This window comes from Diabrotica virgifera, chromosome 3 (genome assembly GCF_917563875.1).
Source record: "Diabrotica virgifera virgifera chromosome 3, PGI_DIABVI_V3a".
Taxonomy (NCBI): Eukaryota; Metazoa; Arthropoda; class Insecta; order Coleoptera; family Chrysomelidae; genus Diabrotica; species Diabrotica virgifera.
Genome location: NC_065445.1, coordinates 194,890,307 through 194,915,652, shown reverse-complemented (window position 1 = coordinate 194,915,652; position 25,346 = coordinate 194,890,307). Strand labels below are relative to the sequence as shown.

The 25,346-nt window shown below is 30.8% G+C and overlaps 1 protein-coding gene across 1 annotated transcript in view; it reads left to right on the top strand.

The window, feature by feature from the left end:
* LOC114324345 (lachesin) overlaps positions 1-25,346 on the top strand; it is a 200,074-nt gene that overhangs the window by 120,019 nt on the left and 54,709 nt on the right. Inside the window, exon 3 of the mRNA XM_050647110.1 lies at positions 21,045-21,225. Coding sequence (XP_050503067.1) covers positions 21,045-21,225 — 181 coding nt within the window. The remainder of the gene's footprint in view (positions 1-21,044; positions 21,226-25,346) is intronic.

Genomic DNA, 25,346 nt, shown 5'->3' with positions numbered 1-25,346 from the left:
ACAACGTTAACAGGATTTTATTGTCTCATATGGTCAAAGGACATCTAAACTTGAAAAAACCGTGCAGTGCTACCATTTAGATAAGTGCGTTTTTGAGAAAGGGGTGAATTAGTCCCTAGGCACATGGTGAATTAGGGTGAGTTATATGAACTTTTGGTACAAACACGTCTACAGTAAAATTGTTCCAGGTTAAATTTACTATCGAAATATCACATTTTAAAGTCAAAAATATTTTTTTTTATAAAAATATTTTCAAAGGAATAGCAAGAAAAACACACGAAAGAAAGCAATTTTGTTTTTTGTCCCATAACTTTTTTCGAAAGGGATATAGGTTTAGATATTCCTCCAGCGAAAAATAATTTTCATCTTTCCTCTTTGATATGACGTTTAGTAGAAGTCTCTAGGATTTATAGTTTCTGAAATATAATTTTTCAAAGTTCGCCGCTCACAGCATTTTTGTGCCAATTTCCCCATTATTTCGCAAACATTGTTCTACATATAACTTTTTTCTACGCATTTCTAGGTATATGCAATGGTACACTTAGTAGAAAAAATTTAATTACCTTTAAAAGGTCTATTGTATAGGGTTATACGACTATTTTTAAGAAAGTTATGCTTTTTCAAAATTTTATACTTTTAATGATTTTTAATATTTTTTAGGATTAGTTTTTAATTCTCATTATTACTTTTTTTCTTGTAAATTTAAGTATATACATTATGGAATAAAAAAGCTTATTTTCTTTACTTTAAAATCGTGTATTGCAAAAAATTCTAGGACTATTTTTAAACAAGATATCAGTAGGGTATCCCAGGGTATCCGTAATTTGAGAACAATTTTAAATTTTTAAATTTTTTTCAATTAGACGAATTTAATTGCATATTATAACATAATTTTTAATTACACAAAAATAAATTTTTTTAATAACACTTTTCGATATTGTGAAATATAAAGGTACTTTACTGAAATTCATATTTTTTAACATACCTCGTACACTATTTATAAAATTTTATATCTGATGATTGCACCTTAGGTTTTAGACTATGCAGGGCATTTTATAAAGAAAAAATGTTTTCCATAAAGTTAATAATAAAAATGTTTTCCATATGGGTCCAACTTAGTGGGACCTATTGCATGTGTATATGTCACAGTTTGAAAAAGCATATCTTGTTTAAAGACAGTCCTAGAATTTTTTACCACCCACCATTTTAAAGTAAAGAAAATAAGCTTTCTTTTTTATTGCACAATATATATACCTAAATATACAATAAAAAAAGTTTTAATGACAAATTTAAAAATAAAATCGTAAAATATATCAAAAATCATTAAAAGTATAAAAGTTTGAAAAACCATAATATCGTGCTAAAAAATAGTCATACAGCCTTCTACACGAGACCGTTTTAAAGGTAATTGACTTTTCTTCCTAATTAACGTAACATTGCATATACCTAAAGCTGCGTATAAAGAAGTTACAGAACAATGTTTGCGTAGTAACAAGGAAAATGGCCCAAAATCTCTGTGAGTGGCAAATTTTGAAAAAACCTAATTTGGAAACTATAAATCATCGACACTTTTACCAAACGTCATTTTAAAGAGGAAGGATGGAAGCTTTTTTTCTGTGAAGCAATGCCTATACCTATATCCCCGTGGATAAAAGTTATGGGGCAAAAAACAAATCTGCTCTCTTTCGTGTTTTTTTCTTGCTTTTCTTTTGAATATATTTTTGTAAAAAGAAATACTTTTGACTTTAAAATATGATATTTCGATAGTAAATTTAACCTGGAACAATTCCTGTAGACGTGTTTCTACCAAAAGTGCATAGAACTCACACTAATTCGCCCTGTGCCTAGGGGCTAATTCACACCTTTCTCAAAAACGCACCCCATTAAATGGTAGCACTCCACGGTTTTTTCATATTTAGAGGTCCATTGACTATATTAAATAATAAAACCTCGTTAACGTTGTAGATTCTTTCTAAAATACATAATCAATAGCCTATAACCTAAATACTATTCAGTACATGCGTCAGTCATTTTTAGCCTTAAAACATTTAGGGCCGGTTGTTCGAACGCTAATCAAGAATGATCACTATCAAATATTTAATTACTGTCACCAAAACTGTCAATGTCAACTTTTATTGGGTTGCTGAAAACATAATTGATTATAATTATGAGATTAGTTAATCAATTAACATAACAATTATTAACATAATTGATTTAGTAATTTCATAATTGTAATCAATTAAGTTTTCAGCAACCCAAACAAAGTAGACATTGACAGTTGGTGACAGTAATTAAATATTTGATAATGATCATTGTTGATTAGCGTTCGAACAACCGGCCCTTAGGGTCGGTTGTTTGAACGCTAATCAAACATGATCATTATCAAATATTTAATTACTGTCACAACTGTCAATGTCAACTTTGATTGGGTTGCTGAAAACATAATTATTGATTACAATTATGAAATTAGTTAATCGATTATGTTAATAATTGTTATGTTAATTGATTAACTAATCTCATAATTATAATCAATTATGTTTTCAGCAACCCAACCAAAGTTGACATTGACAGTTGTGACAGTAATTAAATATTTGATAGTGATCATTGTTCGAACGCTAATCAACAATGATCACTATCAAATATTTAATTACTGTCACCAAAACTGTCAATGTCAACTTTTATTGGGTTGCTGAAAACATAATTGATTATAATTATGAGATTAGTTAATCAATTAACATAACAATTATTAACATAATTTATTAAGTAATTTCATAATTGTAATCAATTATGTTTTCAGCAACCCAAACAAAGTTGACATTGACAGTTAGTGACCCGTGTTGAGCTGCCCCCCCCCCCCACTTGCAAAAATCAAAAAACAAATAGCCCTGATTTATGAGCTATTTATGAGCTATTTATGAGCTCCCATATTCCGCAAACTAAAAATTTTGAGCTCGTTCCACTGAGCAGGAATTTGATACTTTAGTGGGGATCCACTACTTAAAAATAGGAATATTGATTTGGTTTTTGCGGCAGAATTACGAGCTATTTATGAGCTCTTGAAATTATATAGTTTCGATTTTTGAGCTCATCCCCTTCACCCCCAAACTACCCTTTAATTGATTTAACTTAAGAGAAAAATGCTGAGAAAACTGAAAATATATCGTATTGCGGATATAATTCTTATAGCTTATATACTCTAAGAATAAACTATTAAATCACGTGCATTTCGATTATTGAGCTACAACCCCTTCGCAAGAAAACCACCCTATCTTGTGGTTCTTGATCTTGATCTAATTATTTGGCGACTACATATCATTGAATAATTTATAAGCTTCCAAATTACGCTCATTTAGATCAGTAAATTGCAATTTATTTTGTATAGTGCAGTCACTGAAGGTCAAAATCAACTATTACCTTCAATTTCGGTGAACTTTCATCGATTTTCACGAAAATTGGTCAGTGGTTAGAGGATACGTCAAGAAACAAAGGTGACATGGTACCACCTTGCGCCTTTACCCTGAGGGTGGATACCGCCCCTTCTCGGGGGTGAAAATTATTTTATTAAAAATAACTGCACAAATCAATAAAAGAGCAAATTAAAAGCAAAATTTATTATATAAAATTAATAAAATAATTCAATACTTTTTAAGTTATTAAAGATCAAAGATTTTAATTATTCGTGAAAAAAATGCATGTTATGAAGCGGTTTTTCGTAAATCACTGAAAAACTGTAAGTTTTTACAAAAAAGTTAATAGTAGTTTAATTCGTATAGCTTATATTCTAAGAATAAACTCTTAAATCACGCGCCTTTCGATTATAGAGCTACAACCCCTTCGCAAGAAAACCATCCCATATTCCCGGCTTCAGAGTTGTACTTAAAATAATTTAAATTAATTATTTGGCGACTACATATCGTTTAATAATTTATGAGCTCGCAAAATATACGCATTTCAATTATTGAATTGCCATTTTCTTTCTATAGTGCAGTCACTGAAGGTAAAAATCAAATATGACCTTCGATTTCGGTAAATCTCCTAATTCATTTTCACGAAAATTGGTGAGCGGATTTTGATGCTATCAACTTTTTCTGGAGCTCATTTTTGATAGGTATTTCTAAGTACTTTGACAAGTATTTAGTACCTAAGTGTTATAAAATGTATCTCTTTCCCGTTATTTAAGCTTGAATCCTTAGATTTAAACAGTCGCTGAAAAAAATATACATTTAATTACCAATAACTTACTAATTAGTAATACTTAATAAATAGTTATTGGTAATTAAATGTATAAATATATTTTAAGTTTTCTTAGCATTTTTCTCTAAAGTTAAATCAATTAAAGGGTTGTTTTGGGGTGAAGGGGATAAGCTCAAAAATCGAAACTATATAATTTCAAGAGCTCATAAATAGCTCGTAAATCGGGGCTATTTGTTTTTTGATTTTTGCAAGTGGGGGGGGGGGGCAGCTCAACACGGGTCAGTTAGTGACAGTAATTAAATATTTGATAATGATCATTGTTGATTGGCGTTTGACCCTTAGGGCCGGTTGTTCGAAGGCCAATCAACAATGATCATTATCAAATATTTAATTACTGTCACTAACTGTCAATGTCAACTTCGATTGGGTTGCTGAAATCATAATTATTGATTACAATTATGAAATTACTTAATCAATTATGTTAATAATTGTTATGTTAATTGATTAACTAGTCTCATAATTATAAACAATTATTTTTTCAGCAACCCAATAAAAGTTGACATTGACAGTTGGTGACAGTAATTAAATATTTGATAGTGATCATTGTTGATTAGCGTTCGAACAACCGGCCCTAAATGAACTATTTTATTGATTATGCACTATGATAATATTGTTGTTAATAAATAATATATATATTTCGGTAATTAATGAAAAGCAGTTGACATCATTAATTAGAATAAAGGATTATAGATAGATATTATTTGTACAGTAAACAAGAACAAAGAAAAATATCTCTAAGTAGGTAATGATGCCATCTTCTCACTGGACAATAAGCATCATCGTCATCTTTGGCTTTTACAACTATTCGTGAGTCTTTGCCGCGTTTACTATTGTCTTCCACGGGTGAAACGAAAAAAGTCGATAGACTACCCCAGCTAATTGAAATAATATTCGAAAATATTACTCCAATCATCCAAGATAGCTATCGTCCACCTCACACTAGCTAGGTTCTCAGGGTGTGTGTTCGTCTTGTCCTAATCTTAGAAATGAACTATGAAAATTCGGAATGGAAGCAAACAAAACAGTATTTTTAACAAATCATGTTTATTGTTCAAAAAAGATATAATAAAAACGTGACTTATTAATTGCATTAACAAATATATTCACATTCTTGCCAAAAACTAACAATTTCTGGATTATACTTATGCATGGCTTATGGTGTTGGTTCGATGGTAACTTCTTGATGTCGGATGGTACCGCTGTCGACTTGTTGTAGACAGCTGTCTGTCTAGACGATTTGGTTGCAGTTGTCAGCCTTGTAGTGATGCATCGCCGGCGATGGGCTTCACTCTCCCGAAAGGAGAAAAGTAGATCTTATCCAAAAAAACTAGAAGAGTAAAACACATATCAATCATCAAGAAGATAAACCAAACTTTGCCACGTCTGCCATTCTTTTAAAAAATAATCAAAAAGAGCAGCAGATGACAAGAATAAATTAAATGGAATTAAGATTGAGTATTACTTAGTTAAAATTTAAAAAAACTTCCAATTGATTTGTTGCTCTTTTATTAAACTCTCATGCAAGAATCAGACTGCTAGTTATCATCAACATAATTCCTGCTATTTGACATGTTCTGTCGGACCTACTAAAATGCCCAACATATTTGTCAGACAAACATTTTTTCATATATTATATAAAGTTTGCTATTGAATAAACTTAGAAACAACCTGCTAGTTTTCACAATCATAAACTTGTCAGGATGACACGATCCACAATTAAAACTTCCCCTGTTCCAGTGTTCCCGTACATCAAAGTTTGTCCGACTAGACACCGTTAAGCTGTTAACAAATTTTCAGCTTGCCATTAATAAACTTTTTTTGGTACACGGGATCTAGGCCTATAACTGCCAAATTGAACCTTTGAACCTTTTACGACAAAAGTAAACAGCCCAGTAACGGATTAATCAATCATAAAAAATTTACCTGTCATGACATTCTTAAATAATTGACGAAAGTCTCACCTTTACTGTTTTGTCTTCGATTGCGTAATACACCTATCGTGCCAGAGCACGTACTCACTATTTCGTGAACCTTTGTATGTACAAACAATTATTATTGTTGAGGCATAAGTGCCTCCTAAACGTTTAGAACAAGTTCATGTCCTTTTCACGCATAAACTTTTTGTATTTTCTGTTTGTTTCTATGCATGTAAGTGATGACGTTAGAGCATTGTAAACATATTCTTTTTTAGATAGGGACACAATTGTGATTGAAAATACCTATAGAATCCTTCAGGGAACCTAATTAAAGGAAATCAGTTAAATAATTCTATTATAATATTATATTGATAATAAAAAAAACGATAAAATCCTTGATAAAAGCTATATTTGTTAAAATCCCTATACAGGGCTACATCACAGAACAGAACTAGTTTTCGATCGTATGACCGATCATCATCAGTGTTTACCTAGAGGTAGGTAGGTAGAGGGGATAATTAAAAATTCGCGAGCGCCAGTAGTGACAAGTCTGTAAGTTTTTACCGGAAATTTGACATAAATGTCAAAGTGATTAATTTAAAACATTGAAATTGAAAACATTAATAGGAAATAATATTAGTTAGTCAAAGCTGTTGTGTATATTTTTACCTTAAATATACTTACGTTTTAAATACTGAATTTAAGTTTTTTTAATATTTCGTAATATGTAATTATAAATTAATCTAAGCGCCATCTACACGATAATTGTGAAAGTATCCGAAGTAAGAAATTAATATTTCATTAATAGAACGTTAAAATGATTAGCAAAATCTTTAAAAAATCGATTACAATTTAATTACTTTGCGTTGTAAATATTAAATAACAATTAAATAATAAATTTAAAAATTACCGGTGAAAGTTGCAGTAGTAATCCGCTAGGAGCGACAGCAGCGAAGCTCAGAGCGTATAGGTTATACTCACGTGAATCTAACATGCTAACCACCAAAGTAAAAAATATATGGGTAGAAACCTTTTACAATTGATCCGTCATAGAAACAGAGAAGTAAAATGTGAAATTAAACATGGATGTTTAAAATATCCAATGTTTCATGCTCTAGGTACCATTGAGCTCGAATCTGACTTGTTCACATCATGACTGTATGGTGGCAAGTGGCTGTGATAGCGGAAATTCTGAACGATGACATGACAGAAATGACAGTTCCACAGGAAGTTAAAATTTCCCTGTTAGTTATGTGAAATCTATTGTAAAGCTTGTTAAATTACGAACAGTGACAACAGTCACTCCCACTGTGGTAAATAATCCGTTAAAATGAAAATAAACTTGATGTAATAGTAGAATATTTGCAATGAAAGTGGTAGGCAAACCACATTACACGTTAGATCGAAACTTTGAGAAACGATATTAAGCCCTCTTGTGTGTACACCTGAGGTTTAAAAATTACTTTTAGTCTGGTTTTAAAAGGCTTTGACCTTTGTATTTTTTGGTTGGCTCACCATGTTCTTGTAACACTGATGATGCTCTTGTTACAAAGCGAAAACGTTTTGTTTCTATGTTTGTAGCCCTATAGGGGCTTTTTAAACTAATTTACCTTTTACCAAGCCAAAATTTTTTTATTAAATTTTACTTGTAATTAATGATATGCAGCCAGCTACAGGAAATTTTTCCTTGTGGATTTTCAATTTTATGTTGATTTCAAGTTATCGATTTTATTTGAATAGTTGGTAGTAGCTGGAGTATGTGTGAGTTCAATAAAATATCACAGTGGGGGTGACAGAAGTGTAAAAAAGTCTCATCTAGAAGGGATGTGTAAGACAAGCTCAGACTCAGGCGACTAATTCCCAAGGACTCCATAGGCTACTTTGAACTCTAGGGGTTCGACAAAACAAACCTTCATATGATGTAGGTAACCATAGGGGTGAGGGGAGAGGGTGAAATGTAAGAAGTTTATGAGATGAATAATGAAAATATGACATGAACGCGACCCAGAAAGAGTAGTGACACTATTAGATTTGGTTATAGTATGAATAGATGGGGTGAAATAGTCATGGATAGTATATGAATGAAAATTTAGAGATGGAGATGTATGTGGATGATGATAGCAGATGATAGTTTATATGTGTATTACTGGATAGATGATAGTGGTTTAATGGATAGAGATGAAAAAAGAAAGAAAATCATTGTGGATTGTACCAAATCAACTGTAAATGTGACTATAGCAAAGTGAAGGAAGTAATAAAGGGGTGGAAAGTAATATTGTAATTAAGAAAGGAGTTAAGAAAAGAGTTGTCGATGAAATGGATGGAAGTCCCGGTTGATCGAAACATGACGATTGACACAGTTCGGACATTTTTGTTTTTCTTTGATTATTTCTAGGTCCTCGTACAAGTCCAACTTTAAGAAGTCTTTCTGTGGGATGTTGTGCAGAAGAGAGACGTCATCTGGGATATTCAAAGTATGATTTTTCTGTTTAAGATGCTGTGAAAAGCTAGAGGTGTACTCTCTTTTGGTGTGTTCAAAAGAGCGAGAAGCAAGTGATCTACAAGTTCTTCCTATGTAAGCGGCATCACAGTCAGAACATTGTAGTTTATAAACACAAATACGATTCATATAGTTAATACTATCTTTGTCGGTCTGTGTTGGTTTCCTATAGGTACTGAAGTCGAAGTGGTTATTTAATCTGGTAATAGTGAGGTTGAGAAAATTGATTGATTGTGAAGACTATAATTCCATGGTGACAAATAAATAACAAATATACCTTTTAAGGATTTTATTGTTTTTTGTAATATATGGTATACAGCCAACTACAGGAAACTTTTTCCTCGTGAATATTGATAATAGGTTTATGACATTATCATCATCTTCTCTGCCTCTACAACCCATAGTGGGTCTTGGCGCCAACTACACTGTTAGCTTACATTCCTTACCGTTCTTCGACTTGGTTTTCCAATTTCGTACTCTGAAGTCTTCTTTCACGTAGTCCTTGAATTCTTCTGTCCCTCTTTCTAGTATCTGGTCCCTTGTTCCGATCACAAATGATCTCTCTTATTCTGTTTTTAATTATTGATAATAATAATAATCATAACCATATAACGACCAAACTTTGAATATCTATACAAACGAACAACAATATTATAATCTGCTTCAAATCGTACTACAAATCAAGATTCACGAAAGAAGAGATTCAGGAAGAAGAAAGATATGTAGGCTGCACAACCTAGGATCCATGGGTCTTAAAAAATATAGTAGGGATATTATGTATACCTAACGGAAAATATAGATAACTTGAATAGGCTTTCAGATAATAAAAATATTTTGTATACCTTTATAAAAGGTACTTATATATTAAAAGTCCCTTAAAGGGCTACATCACAATCACACATGGGCGCCCTGGCTTTTCGATACTGTCATCCAAAGTATACAAACTATAATGCGCAACATCTTCACGTCTGCCCTTTCAGCTAATTTTTTTTATATGGGCGCCCTTGCAATCACAGAACGTTTTCGATCTAAAAAGATCATCATCAGTGCTGAGATAAGATTATAACATGCTGAGCCACCAAAATATGTGGGTAAATGTCTTTTAAACGTAGTATAATTATGAAAAATTTGCATTGGCATGTTTAATTACCTATAACATAAGGAATGGATAAAATTGTCCTAAATATAGCTTTCACAAACTAAAATAGTTTTAAATTTCCCGCATACCAACTTTATCGCAGAAATACGAAACTAATCTAACACTCTAACAATTAATTCTCTACAATAAAAAGTCAATTGTATAAAATGTTGTTCACCTGCTACTTAATGACCACAGACATTACTCATATCATTCTCGAATGAGTCATTTAATAAATCGAGGCTTGTTTTATGTAATGAAGATTTGTTATAAATCCCAGGGATATTTTCTTTAAATACCCATTAGATATTGATATTACTTGACATTTTCTAAATGTTAGCTTAAATGCCTATATTATTATGTAGGTATGTATAAAAATATGGGTTTTCCATTACAGGCAGAAAATTGCAAAATAATAATTAATTCTTTAATTCAGTTTTTAATTCATATTAATTGCACCGCAGCGGTGTATAAAACATAATAATTGTGAGTTTAATAGAAGAATAAAAAACCGCTAAACGCCGTAAAAATGAGTGGGGCACACAATATTCCAACTACAAAAGAGCTGATATGAATATTACGTGGCGCAAAAATGTATTTTCATTTTGATGAAAACTCAAATTATAGTTTTATGTTAAAAATGATTTTTCTATAGTAACTGCTATATTTGGAGTAAAACTGAGCCTCAAACTTCAAACTTTATCAAAGGTACTATTTTGTGGCGCGTTTTACTTCAAATATAGTAAATACTAAATTATGGAAAAAATTTTCAAAATAGAACTATAGTTTTTTATAAATTAAATGTATAAACTTGAATGGAATGTTTCTAGATTACACGTTAAGCGTTATAAATGTCGTTATCGCATTACCGCCCAAATGGGATACTGGTTTAGAGCTTCACGATACGATACAATATCGATACTTTTTAATTATTGAGTATTGTATTGGTTATGCCCATGGACGTATAAATAAAGATACGTCCATGGTTATGCCAATGAAGTATCGTATCGAATATCGATGTCGGCAATACTTTCATATAAAAATATCGTATTGATATGGATTTCGATACAATACTCGATAAAATATCTACATAAAAATGATTATACATCTGAGCTGTGTAGGCCCTATATGCCTACTTTTGCATGCTTGGCAAATGGACATTATTCTAAAAATATTACGAATATTGCTTACAACTTATATGTATATTCTTATAAAGATTGAATATGGCTGAATGCTTCTTTGAAAGTCGACAAATACTTACTAATTCTGTATTGTTTAAAAACTACTTTTGAAAATATAGGAAAATCCCCGGAGATTCGGAATAAATCGCAATTCAAAATTTTTGTTAAAAATTATTTTTGAGTCATAATCACTTACTTCCATAATATTGCCACAAATGCCACATGATGTAAACAGTGTAATCATAACAAACATTTACTCACTCTCAAGAATTTCAAGTTCATAAACCCAAGTGTAAAATATTATAAAAGCTGATGCTTGGGTTGCAGATCACTTATACTTTTATGTAATAAATAATTGTGATCTAAATACCTATTCCACAACATATAATCAAACATTTGTGGCGTTTTATTTTTTTTTTTTTCTCGATATCGATATTTTCAATAATATCGAGGCAGGCGTATCGACAATACAAGAATATTGTATTGATTTCAGATAATGAGTATCGTATCGAGATTAATATTGCTAAGGTATGTATTGTATCGGTATCGTATTGGTTTTCGATACGATATCAATACGATATCGATATTTTTATCGAATATCGTGAAACTCTGTACTGGTTACGACATTGTGATAGGGCAATCCAAGTCCATCCCAGCCATTCCAATATTTATTTTTTCAATATAATTCCTTGTGTACATCGAATCCTACAGAGAAGAGTAGAGAAGGGTTGAGACATCTTGAGGAGGACATACAAAAATTTTCCCTTTTTAAATAGAAATCGAGTCAAATTTCTGAGCTCGGTAACTTTTGAACGGTAGGTATAACCGATTTTCAAAATTAGATAGGCTGTATAGCTTCTGCTGGATGTAAAAATAAGATATTTAAGGTCAAAAAATCTTCTTTTTTTTTCTCGAAATGTCATTTTAAGCGATTTTACAGTGATTTTGTAATTATTTAAACAAATTTGCATTTTCTATCGTAAAGTATCAATGGGAAACAATATTTTAATAGAAGGGACTCAAAAATGTCATTATATGGCATTATATGGACGTACTTAAGCAGAATAAGTCCAATCCACAAATAGCAATTGTTGAGAAATTGAATTTAACAGTCCAGAAAGCCACTGCGCATCCGCTAGGAAAAATATTCCGATTTGGATTTTTTGCACAATCTTGCTCAAAAAGGACCCCTTTAACAAATTTGAATGTTTCCAGGACCAAAAGTGGGTCAAAAATTTTTTAAACGTTTTTTTTTGTTTTTTCCCAAAATTATTTTTTTTTGCATGGAACAAAGTTTTTTTTAGGTTTTTTGGATCATTCCAAACAGAAAAGGTCTTTAGTAACTTTTCTCTAAAGTTGATAGTTTTTGACATATAAGCGATTAAAAATTGAAAAATTGCGAAATCGGCCACTTTTAACCTTCAAAAACTATGTGAAATTTTAAAATTTGAATGTTGCCAAGGTAGGTAGATATTCTTTAAACATCGATTGATGAAATCCCGAAGAGTTTTTTGCAATACAGTATTCAAAACTCCTTTGTTTTTCCTTTGTGATTTCTAATCACGCGTGCGCGACACTATTTTCCACCGTTGCATGTGTATACAGTATGGTGCAAATGAAAGGAATAAATTCATTATTAAATGTAAAAACCCGCAACAGGTCGCTTTTTATTTTTAAATTATGATATTGTGGCATATATGGTATACTAGTGACGTCATCCGTCTGGGCGTGATGACGTAATCGATGATTTTTTTAAACGATAATAGGGGCCGTGTGGTAGCTCATTTGAAAGGTTCTTCAATTCTCTATTCAGTAATGTAAACATTTACATAATTATTTATACAGGGTGTCCAAAAAATTTTTATTAAATTAAATTATTTGACAAAAAAAGAAGTAGGACACCTTTATAAATATAATTATATAAATGTATATATTACTGAATAGAGAATTGAAGAACCTTTCAAATGAGCTAGCACACGACCCCTATTCTCATTTAAAAAATCATCGATTACGTCATCACGCCCAGATGGATGACGTCACTAGTATACCATATATACCACAATATCATAACTTAAAAATAAAAATTAGTATACCATATATACCACAATATCATAACTTAAAAATAAAAATCGACCTGTTTCGGGATTTTTCCTTAAAGTCGCCGGTTTACGAAATAACGAATTTATTCCTTTCATTTGCACCATACTGTCGGTGGAAAATAGTGCCGCGCACGCTTGATTAGCAATTAAAAAACAAAGGAGTTTTGAATCTTGTATTGCAAAAAACTCTTCGGGATTTCATCAATCGATGTTTAAAGAATATCTACCTACCTTGTCAACATTCAAATTTTCAGTTTTTCACATAGTTTTTGAGGGTTAAAAATGGCCAATTTCGCAATTTTTCAATTTTTAATCGCTTATATGTCAAAAACTATCAACTTTAGAGAAATGTCACTAAAGACCTTTTCTGTTTGGAATGATCCAAAAAACCTAAAAAAACTTTGTTCCATGCAAAAAAAATAATTTTAGGAAAAAAACAACAAAAAACGTTAAAAAAATTTTGACCCAGTTTTGGTCCTGGCAACATGCAAATTTGTTAAAAGGGGTCCCTTTTGAGTAAGATTGTGGAAAAAATCCGAATCGGAATATTTTTCCTAGCGGATGCGCAGTGGCTTTCTGGACTATAAGTATTATTATCGTACCCCACTAAAACACAATATTTTTGATTACTGTGACAGTGACTATAATACTTGATATTAATTGTATGAAGATTTTAGTTAAGTAATTTTTCAAAAGTGTAATTTTTAAGAAAGATATATTCAAAATTAAGGGTTGAACCTATTCTGCCAAAATAGTAATAAGAGAAACTGTTTTGATAAAACATGGTTATGTGGGTTGGAATGATTTAGTTTAGATGAATAAAAAATGCTAGTTTGGAGTAAAGTATTATAATAACTTGAACTTAACAAAAACATGTTACTCATTTATATTACCAAGATCCATTTCAAAATCTCCGGAACATTGAACCAATCAATATCTATCAGATTGACAGCACCAACAAAATTATTATAAAAAGGTTTAGCATCACCTGGAATAAGGTGCATGTACCCGTGTTGAGCTGCCCCCCCCCCCACTTGCAAAAATCAAAAAACAAATAGCCCCGATTTATGAGCTATTTATGAGCTCTCATATTCCGCAAACTAAAAATTTTGAGCTCGTTCCACTGAGCAGGAATTTGATACTTTAGTGGGGGGGGCTGAGTCAGCCCCCCACTACTTAAAAATAGGAATATTGAATCGGTTTTTGCGGCAGAATTACGAGCTATTTATGAGCTCTTGAAATTATATAGTTTCGATTTTTGAGCTCATCCCCTTCACCCCCAAACAACCCTTTAATTGATTTAACTTAAGAGAAAAATGCTGAGAAAACTTAAAATATATCGTATTGCGGATATAATTCCTATAGCTTATATACTCTAAGAATAAACTATTAAATCACGTGCATTTCGATTATTGAGCTACAACCCCTTCGCAAGAAAACCACCCTATCTTGTGTTCTTGATCTTGATCTAATTATTTGGCGACAACATATCATTGAATAATTTATAAGCTTCCAAATTACGCACATTTAGATCAGTAAATTGCAATTTATTTTGTATAGTGCAGTCACTGAAAGTGAAAATCAACGATTACCTTCAATTTCGGTGAACCTTTATCGATTTTCACGAATAGACTATTGATTATGTACTATAGAAAGGAACTACAACGTTAACGGGGTTTTATTATTTCATATGGTCAATGAATCTCTATATATGAAAAAACCGCGGAGTGCTACCATTTAAAGGGGTGCGTTTTTGAGAAATGGGTGAATTAGTCCCTAGGCACAGGTTACATTAGGGTGAGTTCTATGCACTTTTGGTACAAACACGTCTACATAAAAATTGTTTCTGGTTAAATTTCCTATCTAAATATAACTTTTTAAAGTCAAAGATACTTTTTTTTACAAAAATATATTCAAAAGAAAAAGCACAAAGAAACCCAAAAGAAAGAAATTTTGTTTTTTGTCCCATAACTTTTGTCCACGGAGATATAGGTATAGACATTGCTTCACAGAAAAAAAAACTTACATATTTTGTATTTAAAATGATGTTTAGTAGTGGTCATTAGGATTTACAGTTTTCGAAATATGATTTTTCAAAGTTCGCCACTCACAGCAATTTTGGGCAATTTTCCTTGTTATTTCGCAAATATTGTTCTGTAACTTTTTTCTACGTAACTTTAGGCATATGCAATGGTACATGTAAGAGGAATAGAAATCAATTACCTTTAAATTGTTCTACTGTATAATGTTGTACGACTTCTTTTAAAGAGGATATCTTTTTCAAGACTATACTTTTAATGAGTTTTTATATTTTTTACGATTATTTTTTAAATTTCCCATTATAACTTTTTTTTCTACATTTAGGTATATATTATATAATAAAAAAAATAAAGCTTATTCTGTTTACTTTAAAATGGTGTATTATAAAAAATTCTAGGATTATTTTTGAATAAGATATGCTTTTCCAAAATGTAATAAGTACTTGCAACGATTTTTGATTTTAGGATTATTTTTTAAATTCCTCATTATAACTTTTTTATGTGATTGTGTGTTATGATTGAATCTTATTTTTTATAGGCAATTCTTTGGATCCACTTGACTCGGCCGGGAAAACTTCAAAATATGGATTAATTCCAATATTTACTGTCAAAGCTCCTGCACCACAAGCTTTGCTTGAAAAAATAGCATGTAAATGTACCAAAGGATGTACAAAAAATTGCGGTTGTAGGAAGATATGAATTAGTTGTTCAATATTCTGCAAAGGGTGCATGTGCATGGGTACTAATTGTGGGAACTCTAAGATAACTGAGGTGTCAGAGGAAGATATTGAAGCTAATGCTAACGAAGAGATGGACTTTGATTTTGAAAATTTTTTAAATGTCAACGTTTAAATAATTTTAACTAAAGTAATGTTTTCTAAGACTAATGTTTATGTAATTTTTGTAAAAGAAATAATTTTAAATAATACAGGTAAAAAATATCAAAAAATCACTCGGTTTCCATTAAATATTTAAATATAGATATTGCTCTTTATTGTGCAATATATAGTATATTCATGTACAAGAAAAAAGAAGTTATAATGAGACATTTCAAAAATAATCGTAAAAAATGTAAAAAATAATATTTTTTTATTTTAGATATTATATTATAATATATAATATAATATTATATATCGTATATATTATATAATATAATATTATATAATATATTATATAATAATATTTTTTTATTTTTATATTATATTATAAAAAATCGTTAGAAGTATAAAACCTTGAAAAACCATAATCTCTTTAAAAAAAGTCGTACAACGTTACACAGTAGACCATTTTAAAGGTAATTGATTTCTATTCCTATTACGTGTACCATTGCATATACCTAAAGTTACGTAGAAAAAAACTACAGAACAATATTTGCGAAATAACAAGGAAAGTTGCACAAAATTGCTGTGAGTGGCGAACTTTGAAAAATCATATCTCGAAAACTATAAATCCTAATTACCTCTTCTAAACAACATTTTAAAGAAGAAATGTGTAGGTTTTTTTTCTATAAAGCAATATCTATACCTATATCCTCGTGGACAAAAGTTATAGGACAAAAGACAAAATTTCATTCTTTTGGGTTTCTTTGTGCTTTTTCTTTTGAATATATTTTTGTAAAAATAAGTATTATTAACTTTAGAAAGTGATATTTAGATAGTAAATTTAACCAGGAACAATTTTTATGTAGATATGTTTGTACCAAAAGTGCATAGAACTCACCCTAATGTAACCTGTGCCCAGGGACTAATTCACCCATTTCTCAAAAACGCACCCCTTTAAATGGTAGCACTGCGCGGTTTTTTCATATATAGATGTCCATTGACCATATGAAATAATAAAACCCCGTTAACGTTGTAGTTCCTTTTAGCTATCTTATTTTGAATATAATCAATAGCCTAGAAAATTGGTCAGTGGTTAGAGGATACGTCAAGAAACAAAGGTGACATAATACTACCTTGCGCCTTTACCCTGAGGGTGCATACCGCCCCTTCTCGGGGGTGAAAATTATTTTATAAAAAATAACCGCACAAATCAATAAAAAAACAAATTAAAAGTAAAATTTATTATATAAAGTTAATAAAATAAGTCAATACTTTTTAAGTTATTAAAGATTAAAGATTTTAATTATTCGTGAAAAAAATGCATGTTATGAAGCGATTTTTCGTAAATCACTGAAAAACTGTAAGTTTTTACAAAAAAGTTAATAGTAGTTTAATTGGTATAGCTTATATTCTAAGAATAAACTCTTAAATCACGCGCCTTTCGATTATAGAGCTACAACCCCTTCGCAAGAAAACCATCCCATATTCCCGGCTTAAGAGAGAGTTGTACTTGAAATAATTTAAATTAATTATTTGGCGACTACATATCGTTTAATAATTTATGAGATTGCAAAATATATGCATCTCAATTATTGAATTGCCATTTTCTTTCTATAGTGCAGTCACTGAAGGTAAAAATCAACTATGACCTTCGATTTCGGTAAATCTCCATTCATTTTCACGAATTAACAATAACAATTTGAGGTTTTAACCTGGGATATATGTCACCACTTCTCGGGGGGTGAAAATTACTTTATTAAAAATAACCCCATAAATCGAGAGAGGGACAAATTGTAAGCAAAATTTGTTATATAATGTGATTAAAATAAATCAATACTTTTTGAGTTATTAAAGATCAGATATTTTAATTTTTGTGAAAGAAAATGCATGCTTTAAAGCGATTTTTCATAAATAACTCAAAAACTGTAAGTTTTTACAAAAAAGTGTTTATCACTAAAATTGAAGCTAATAAAAAATATAATAAATTGCTTACTTGAAAAACCCTTTAATGTTAATTTAAAGTTAGTTATTGGTAATTAAATGTATATTTTTTTCTGTGACTCTTCAAATCTAAGGATTCAAGCTTAAATAACGGGAAAGAGATGCATTTTATAACACTTAGGTACTAAATACTTGTCAAAGTACTTAGAAATACCTATCAAAAATGAGCTCTAGAAAAAGTTAATAGCATCAAAATCCGCTCACCAATTTTCGTGAAAATGAATGGAGATTTACCGAAATCGAAGGTCATAGTTGATTTTTACCTTCAGTGACTGCACTATAGAAAGAAAATGGCAATTCAATAATTGAGATGCGTATATTTAGCGAGTTCATAAATTATTAAACGATATATAGTCGCCAAATAATTAATTTAAATTATTTAAGTACATCTCTCTCTTAAGCCGGGAATATGGGATGGTTTTCTTGAGAAGGGGTTGTAGCTCAATAATCGAAAGGCGCGTGATTTAAGAGTTTATTCTTAGAATATAAGCTATACGAATAAAACTACTATTAAATTTTTTGTAAAAACTTACAGTTTTTCAGTGATTTACGAAAAACCGCTTCAACGCATGCATTTTTTTCACGAATAATTAAAATGTTTGATCTTTAATAGCTTAATAAGTATTGACTTATTTTAATAACTTTATATAATAAATTTTGCTTATAATTTGTTCTTTTATAGATTTGTGCAGTTATTTTTTATAAAATAATTTTCACCCCCGAGAAGGGGCGGTATCCACCCTCAGGGTAAATGCGCAAGGTGGTACCATGTCACCTTTGTTTCTTGAGGTATCCTCTAACCACTGACCAATTTTCGTAAAAATCGATGAAGGTTCACCGAAATTGAAGGTAATCGTTGATTTTTACTTTCAGTGACTGCACTATACAAAATAAATGCCAATTTGCTGATTTAAATGCGCGTAATTTGGAACCTTATAAATTATTAAATGATATGTAGTCGCCAAATAATTAATTTAATGCATTTGAACCACAACTTTCTCTTAAGCCGGGAAGATAGGGTGGTTTTTTTGCGAAGGGGTTGTAGCTCAATAATCGAAATACACGTGATTTAATAGTTTATTCTTAGAGTATATACGCTATAGGAATTATATCCGCAATACGATATATTTTAAGTTTTCTCAGCATTTTTCTCGTAAGTTAAATCAATTAAAGGGTTGTTTGGGGGTGAAGGGGATGAGCTCAAAAATCGAAACTATATAATTTCAAGAGCTCATAAATAGCTCGTAATTCTGCCGCAAAAACCGATTCAATATTCCTATTTTTAAGTAGTGGGGGGGGGCTGACTCAGCCCCCCCACTAAAGTATCAAATTCCTGCTCAGTGGAACGAGCTCAAAATTTTTAGTTTGCGGAATATGAGAGCTCATAAATAGCTCATAAATCAGGGCTATTTGTTTTTTGATTTTTGTAAGTGGGGAGGGGGGGGGCAGCTCAACACGGGTGGTGCACCCAACTTTTGATGTCTTTCACTTTTGCATCTGCTAAAGGTTTATCACTGGGCCAGAGCTGTACAAGTAATGTCGAAGAATTTTCTACATTTGACTTTCCACGTCTCTGTATGTCCATTTTTTCCTCTTCCAGACATAACTATCACTGTAGTGTTAAACACAAACTGTTTATCTCAATCTAAAGAAATGTGCACGAATAAACACATAATTTCGTGCTCAGTGATTTATTCATATTACAATGGTGATTTACCGATATTACAACCACAACGTAATATAATATACGAGTATACTAAACATTTTTTTAACATATTAGCTAAACACAAACTGTAAAATGATACCAAGTGATTTGGACGATTTCTGAGTGTATTCGTATTTCTAATATTTACATTGAAATTTATAGGTAGAAAACGTCCAACCCACTTGAACGTTTTTAACCCCAAAAAAGACATACTAATTTTAGCCTATCGTGAAGCGTTGAAATGATTCAAACCACTTAGTACGTTTCAACGGTTATTTTAATAAGGTTATTAAAATCAATTTATGTTTTTTAGAAAACGCTCAAACCACTTGAACTTATTACTCATATTAAAAATCTCAGTTAGGCATGATTGTGGGTTAGATCTTTGACGATTTTATTAGAAAGAGGTAGTGATTTCGCTTGGACGGTTTATGCACATTAGAGAAACAGAAATTTTTTACTCGCTGGTATTAAAATCTCATTTTTGACAATTTGTGGGTTGGACGTTTTCTGCTTAACTACGTCCATATTAAAACGTTCAAAATTTTTACATTTTCCTCCATTCCCAAGATACATCATAATCGATTTGGCTGAAAATTGGCCCACAGATAGCCAAAACATAGGACTTTAAGTGGTTAGAAGGATTTGAAATATATTACAATACCAAAAAAGTTACAGGCAATATCATAGTCAAAAATATAGGCGTCTACTGTAAGTACAATTAACTCGGAAAATATCGACCTCACGACAAAAATTGTTAAAAAGAAATTGTAATAATTCTAAATACGATTTATTTGGAACAATTTCAGTTCCTACCATTTTTGTCGAAAAGTTAAAAATGGCGGTGGTATTGAGCAAAAACGGTTCTCCTTTAAAATCAAGATGGCGGCTAACGTAACGGAGGAATTCATTCGCGATTTAAAATTTAGGCTACTATTGACCAATTGACCCCCTAAAGTTTAGAAAAATAAAATTTTGGGCAGCTCGGAATGCAAGGTCAAATGCTATCCCGACTGGACTAACATTTTTTTTAAACACCAATAAGATGCTTAAGAACATTACAATCTGATCAAATAATGTGATCAATGAGCAACTCAATATACTTTTGACTTTGAATCTGAGGTGGTTTAACTTCTTGTTGCCATTAACGTTAATGACATATTTATGTTGACCAATTTGTAGTTTAAAAGACGTCTTCTAGGGCTAGTTTAAAAAGCTTTGGCGATATTACGTCTCCTTGTCTAACTCCTCTCTTAATGGGGATGGTACAATATAAAAATTCTCTTCAAGAGATAATTACAAAATTATTGATTTTTTATCCTGTAAGATTGTACATATTAATTTGCTTTACATAAACTTTAATTTTACACCATTATTCTCTTACTTTTAGAGTAGTTCTACTTACTTGTTACAAATCAAGGACATACAGGAAACAGACGCTGGGTTCTACCAATGCCAGATTCTTATATCGCCCAGCAACAGAGTAACAGCGGAAGTAGAGCTGCAAGTCAGGAGACCTCCCTTTATTTCAGATAACTCGACTAGATCTGTCGTTGTTTCTGAAGGAGAAGGTAAGGAAATATAGTAAATAATTTAATTTAGAATATATTTAAATTAACTAATTTACATTTTTGATGCCTGGTTGCACCAAGAGATCTTAAGCTTAAGTGGTGCATTAAGCTCAGGTTACGAAACAGGCTTATCATTGAGTCTTAGACCAATTTTCAGCTTTCCACAATGGATTTCCACGTGAAGTGCTTAGATAAGAATAATAAATTATGGTGCAACGGAAGTGAGACTTAAAGCGGCCCTATCTATAAGCTGAGCTGGGCTAAGCTGGAGCTTAAGATTTGTTGGAGCAACCAGGCGTAATACTTTTACATTGGGTTTAATATTGTTATAATATACTTGTTGAAATAATTTTTTTTAATTAAATTGTATAACTTTGTGTTATTTAAAAAATGTAATACATTTTTAAACGCTATTCTTCAGTTCAATCGTTTGGGTCAAATCTTTAGATGTTAATGTATTACATTTTTTAAATAACACAAAGTTATACAATTTAACTAAAAAAAATTATTTCAAAAAGTATATTTTAACAATATTAAACCCAATGTAAAAGTATTACGCCTGGTTGCTCCAACAAATCTTAAGCTCCAGCTTAGCCCAGCTCAGCTTATAGATAGGGCCGCTTTAAGTCTCACTTCCGTTGCACCAAAATTTATTATTCTTATCTAAGCACTTCACGTGGCAATCCATTGTGGAAAGCTGAAAATTGGTCTAAGACTCAATGATGCAACGCCTGTTTCGTAACCTGAGCTTAATGCACCACTTAAGCTTAAGATCTCTTGGTGCAACCAGGCATCAAAAATGTAAATTTATTTTATTTAATCAATTAAGCCCATTTGTACTTTTCGGTGTTGTGCTGTTTACATCTAGTTCAATACCTACGTTTCAATACATTTTAATAATATTATAAAATACTTATTTTTAACAATACAAGTTTACTAAATATAAAGTACTTATTTGACACATCTTTCTGTCCATATATTTTAGTCTTTGATACTTCTTTTCCATGCTGTTGTATTTTGAGCTAATTGTTTTACCATACTCCATTGCAGTCCTCTCTTCTCTGCTTCCTGTCTAAATTGTTCTTCCCATCTCATTCTTTTGTAAAATGTAAATATAAATTTATATTGTACCTTGTGCCAAATGACCCTTAGCAGTCGAGACACATATATTTTAAAATAAAAAAAAGACATTTAATAAAAATGTAATACTAATAGACTAAGAGCCGGGATAGGTGAAATTTGCTAATCATTTTAGGCACCATAAGATTCTATAACTTAAATAGTAGAACCTAAAAGATAACGTTTGAACACTGTGCCGTCACTTTTCAGTGGCACATGCGTCGACAGTAGAGCATCAAACTTTCCACTTTTAGACCGGATAAATAAATGATTTATAAATTAACGGCAGTAAAACGCAAGGAAGATATTAAAAATATAAGATATAAAAACTATATGCCGTACAAAAATATTGGTTCTGCAGCGTAAAAAAAAATTTTATTTTTCGCATATTTTAATTGATAAAAAAATTATAGAAAACTGTACGTTGTGTATGAGTTTAAGTAAATATATTTCACAACTATATTTTACTATGCCGTACAAATTCACTGGCCCAAATGCAGTTTTAACCCTTGCTCAACCCTCACTTTTTACGTAGAATAAGGTAATTTATTTCAGTCACCCTAAAACCAAAACATTTAGAAGGTTATATATAAAAATAGTCCCCAAATTAGTATGCCGTACATTTTGAATGGCACGTGAGGTCACAGAGGAAAAATGAATTTTCCGTTTAAGGTTTAGTAAAAAATTATTGTCTTTTTTCAATTTATTAAAAATAGACTATTAAAAAGCTAATCCCATATAAATATTGTGGCACGATGAAGCAAAAAGCCTCCAAAATCGTTTGCATATTATTAATTGCAATAATTTTTTTCATGCATTGTTTTTAAATTTTTGTACGCGCGGGTACCTCACAATCTATTTTGTTTATTTTGCCTTACAAATTATTTTTTAACTTTCAATAAAGCCTTGTATATTTTTAAAATAATTCAACACAAGAAAGTGTTTAATACATAATAACCCGAAATTAAAAAATTAATATTAATTTTTATTTAAATTATACTTCTTTAGGGGCGATTGGTTAATTATCAAGAGAAAAGCAACTTCGTACGTTCGTACAGATTTCGTATACACAAAGTACCTCTTTCTTTATATAATAATATTGTATAAATATATAAATATACTATATATTATATTTATTATATATAATAATATTATTATTAATTAAAAAAAAATAATCTAGGATGAAAACGATTTTGCTAATGATTTTAGGCACCGTAAGAATCAATAACTTAAATAGTAAAACCTAAAAGAAAACAATGCGCGAGAATTCCGTGAAGATTTTTTAAATTCACTGCATCTATGTACAGCTGCACTGGAGCTAGGTGGTGGCTAGGTTAAGTAAGTGCGGAGCAGTCCATTTTATGAACAAGGGGAGGTAGTCATACAGGAAATCGTAGGAGTCTTTGATATTATAATAATTAATTCCTGTATGACGACCTACCCTCGTTTTTTATTAAATAAATTAAATGGCTATTGAAATAAAATAAAAAACCAAAAAAGGTATATTTTTTATAAAAAAAGACCCATTAAATATGTAATAAAGATACGGATTTATAAAAGCGTAAACATCGTGAATTAGAGGGGTGATGCATAACTTTTGAAACTATGTGTATAATTACAGTTATGGTATCAAGTTTATTTTTCGGATATAACTAGTGTAGCATCGCAGATTTAAAATTCGTTTATTTTGAAAACGGTTGAGTTTAGCGAGATGAATGTAGTACATATATCTATTTTAAGTCAAAATATTAAGAGAATAAAAGTTTTGACTCAAAAAGTATGTAGAGCGTGGGATACAAAAATTGGAGGTATTAAATGAGCGCTGAAAGACGTATGTGGCGTCCTCTGGGTAATACATCATTTTTGGTGGCGAATTTAGATTTCTCGTTTCAAAAAAACCCCGCTTACGAAATTTCGTGTTGTTGTCCCATGCGCGCCAGGAAATATTCAAGAATAAATAAAAAAAACTTTAACTTTGACACCCTGTATTTCAGTTATTACCAACTTTCCTACTAAGGTAAGAGCTTAAATCGACATATAAAAAAATTGAATTACCGTGTTCAATAAGGATTAGGTGTACCTTCTTTATGTGAATCTGAGAATTCTGTGCATTGGTGTGAACCTGCTTCAGTTAATAGTAAAAATAGCACATGTAAATATTCAGTAACTGTGATCAATTATATAGTATTTATTAAATATATTTTGAGAAAAACAGTAAACGTTTGTCAAATTTTTGTGTGCATAGGAATGCCTCGAACTTTGACCAAACAGGGTTATCGAGAAAATTCAAAATTTGAACCCAGCTGTATATAAATGTTCCATTAAAAATGAACGGCATTATATATTTTCATCATCATTTGATGTTGTTAATGTTATAAAGTGTGTGCCGTACAGGAATGTATGATTTCATAATGTGATGAAAATTACTTTGGAAGTCCTACTTATTTTGGGAAACCCTATAGTTAAAAATGTACGGCATGAACATTTTTGTCATTATTAGTCATAGAATGTTCTAAAACTATGTGGAAATATGATATTAAATATTATTATAATAGCTGGGAAATGGATTTTCCAAATAGTAAAATTGAAAAAAAAATAATTATTTGTATTCACCATCAATTTTTTTATGTCAATATATTTGTACGGCATTTTCACATACAGTTTATAAAGTATAATAAGTAGCTTCTAAAATTTATGCCGTTCAGGAAATACTAATTTTTCACTACAAAAAATGGCGTTTAGTATAGAACACTCAAAATTATGGAATAAATATTTTTTTGCCAAATAATTTGTACGGCACTCATGTTTTTCATCATTTTAGAGCATAAGTAATACTCTGAAATCAGTGCCGTACTTTTCTAAATAATTTTTGTCAATAGGGGTTGAAACGAGAAAATTTACATAAGGGTTGAAACTGTTTGAGCCAGTAGATTCGTACGGCATAGTAAAATATAACTTTAAAATATGTATATTTACTTAATATTATGCATGCCGTACAGTTT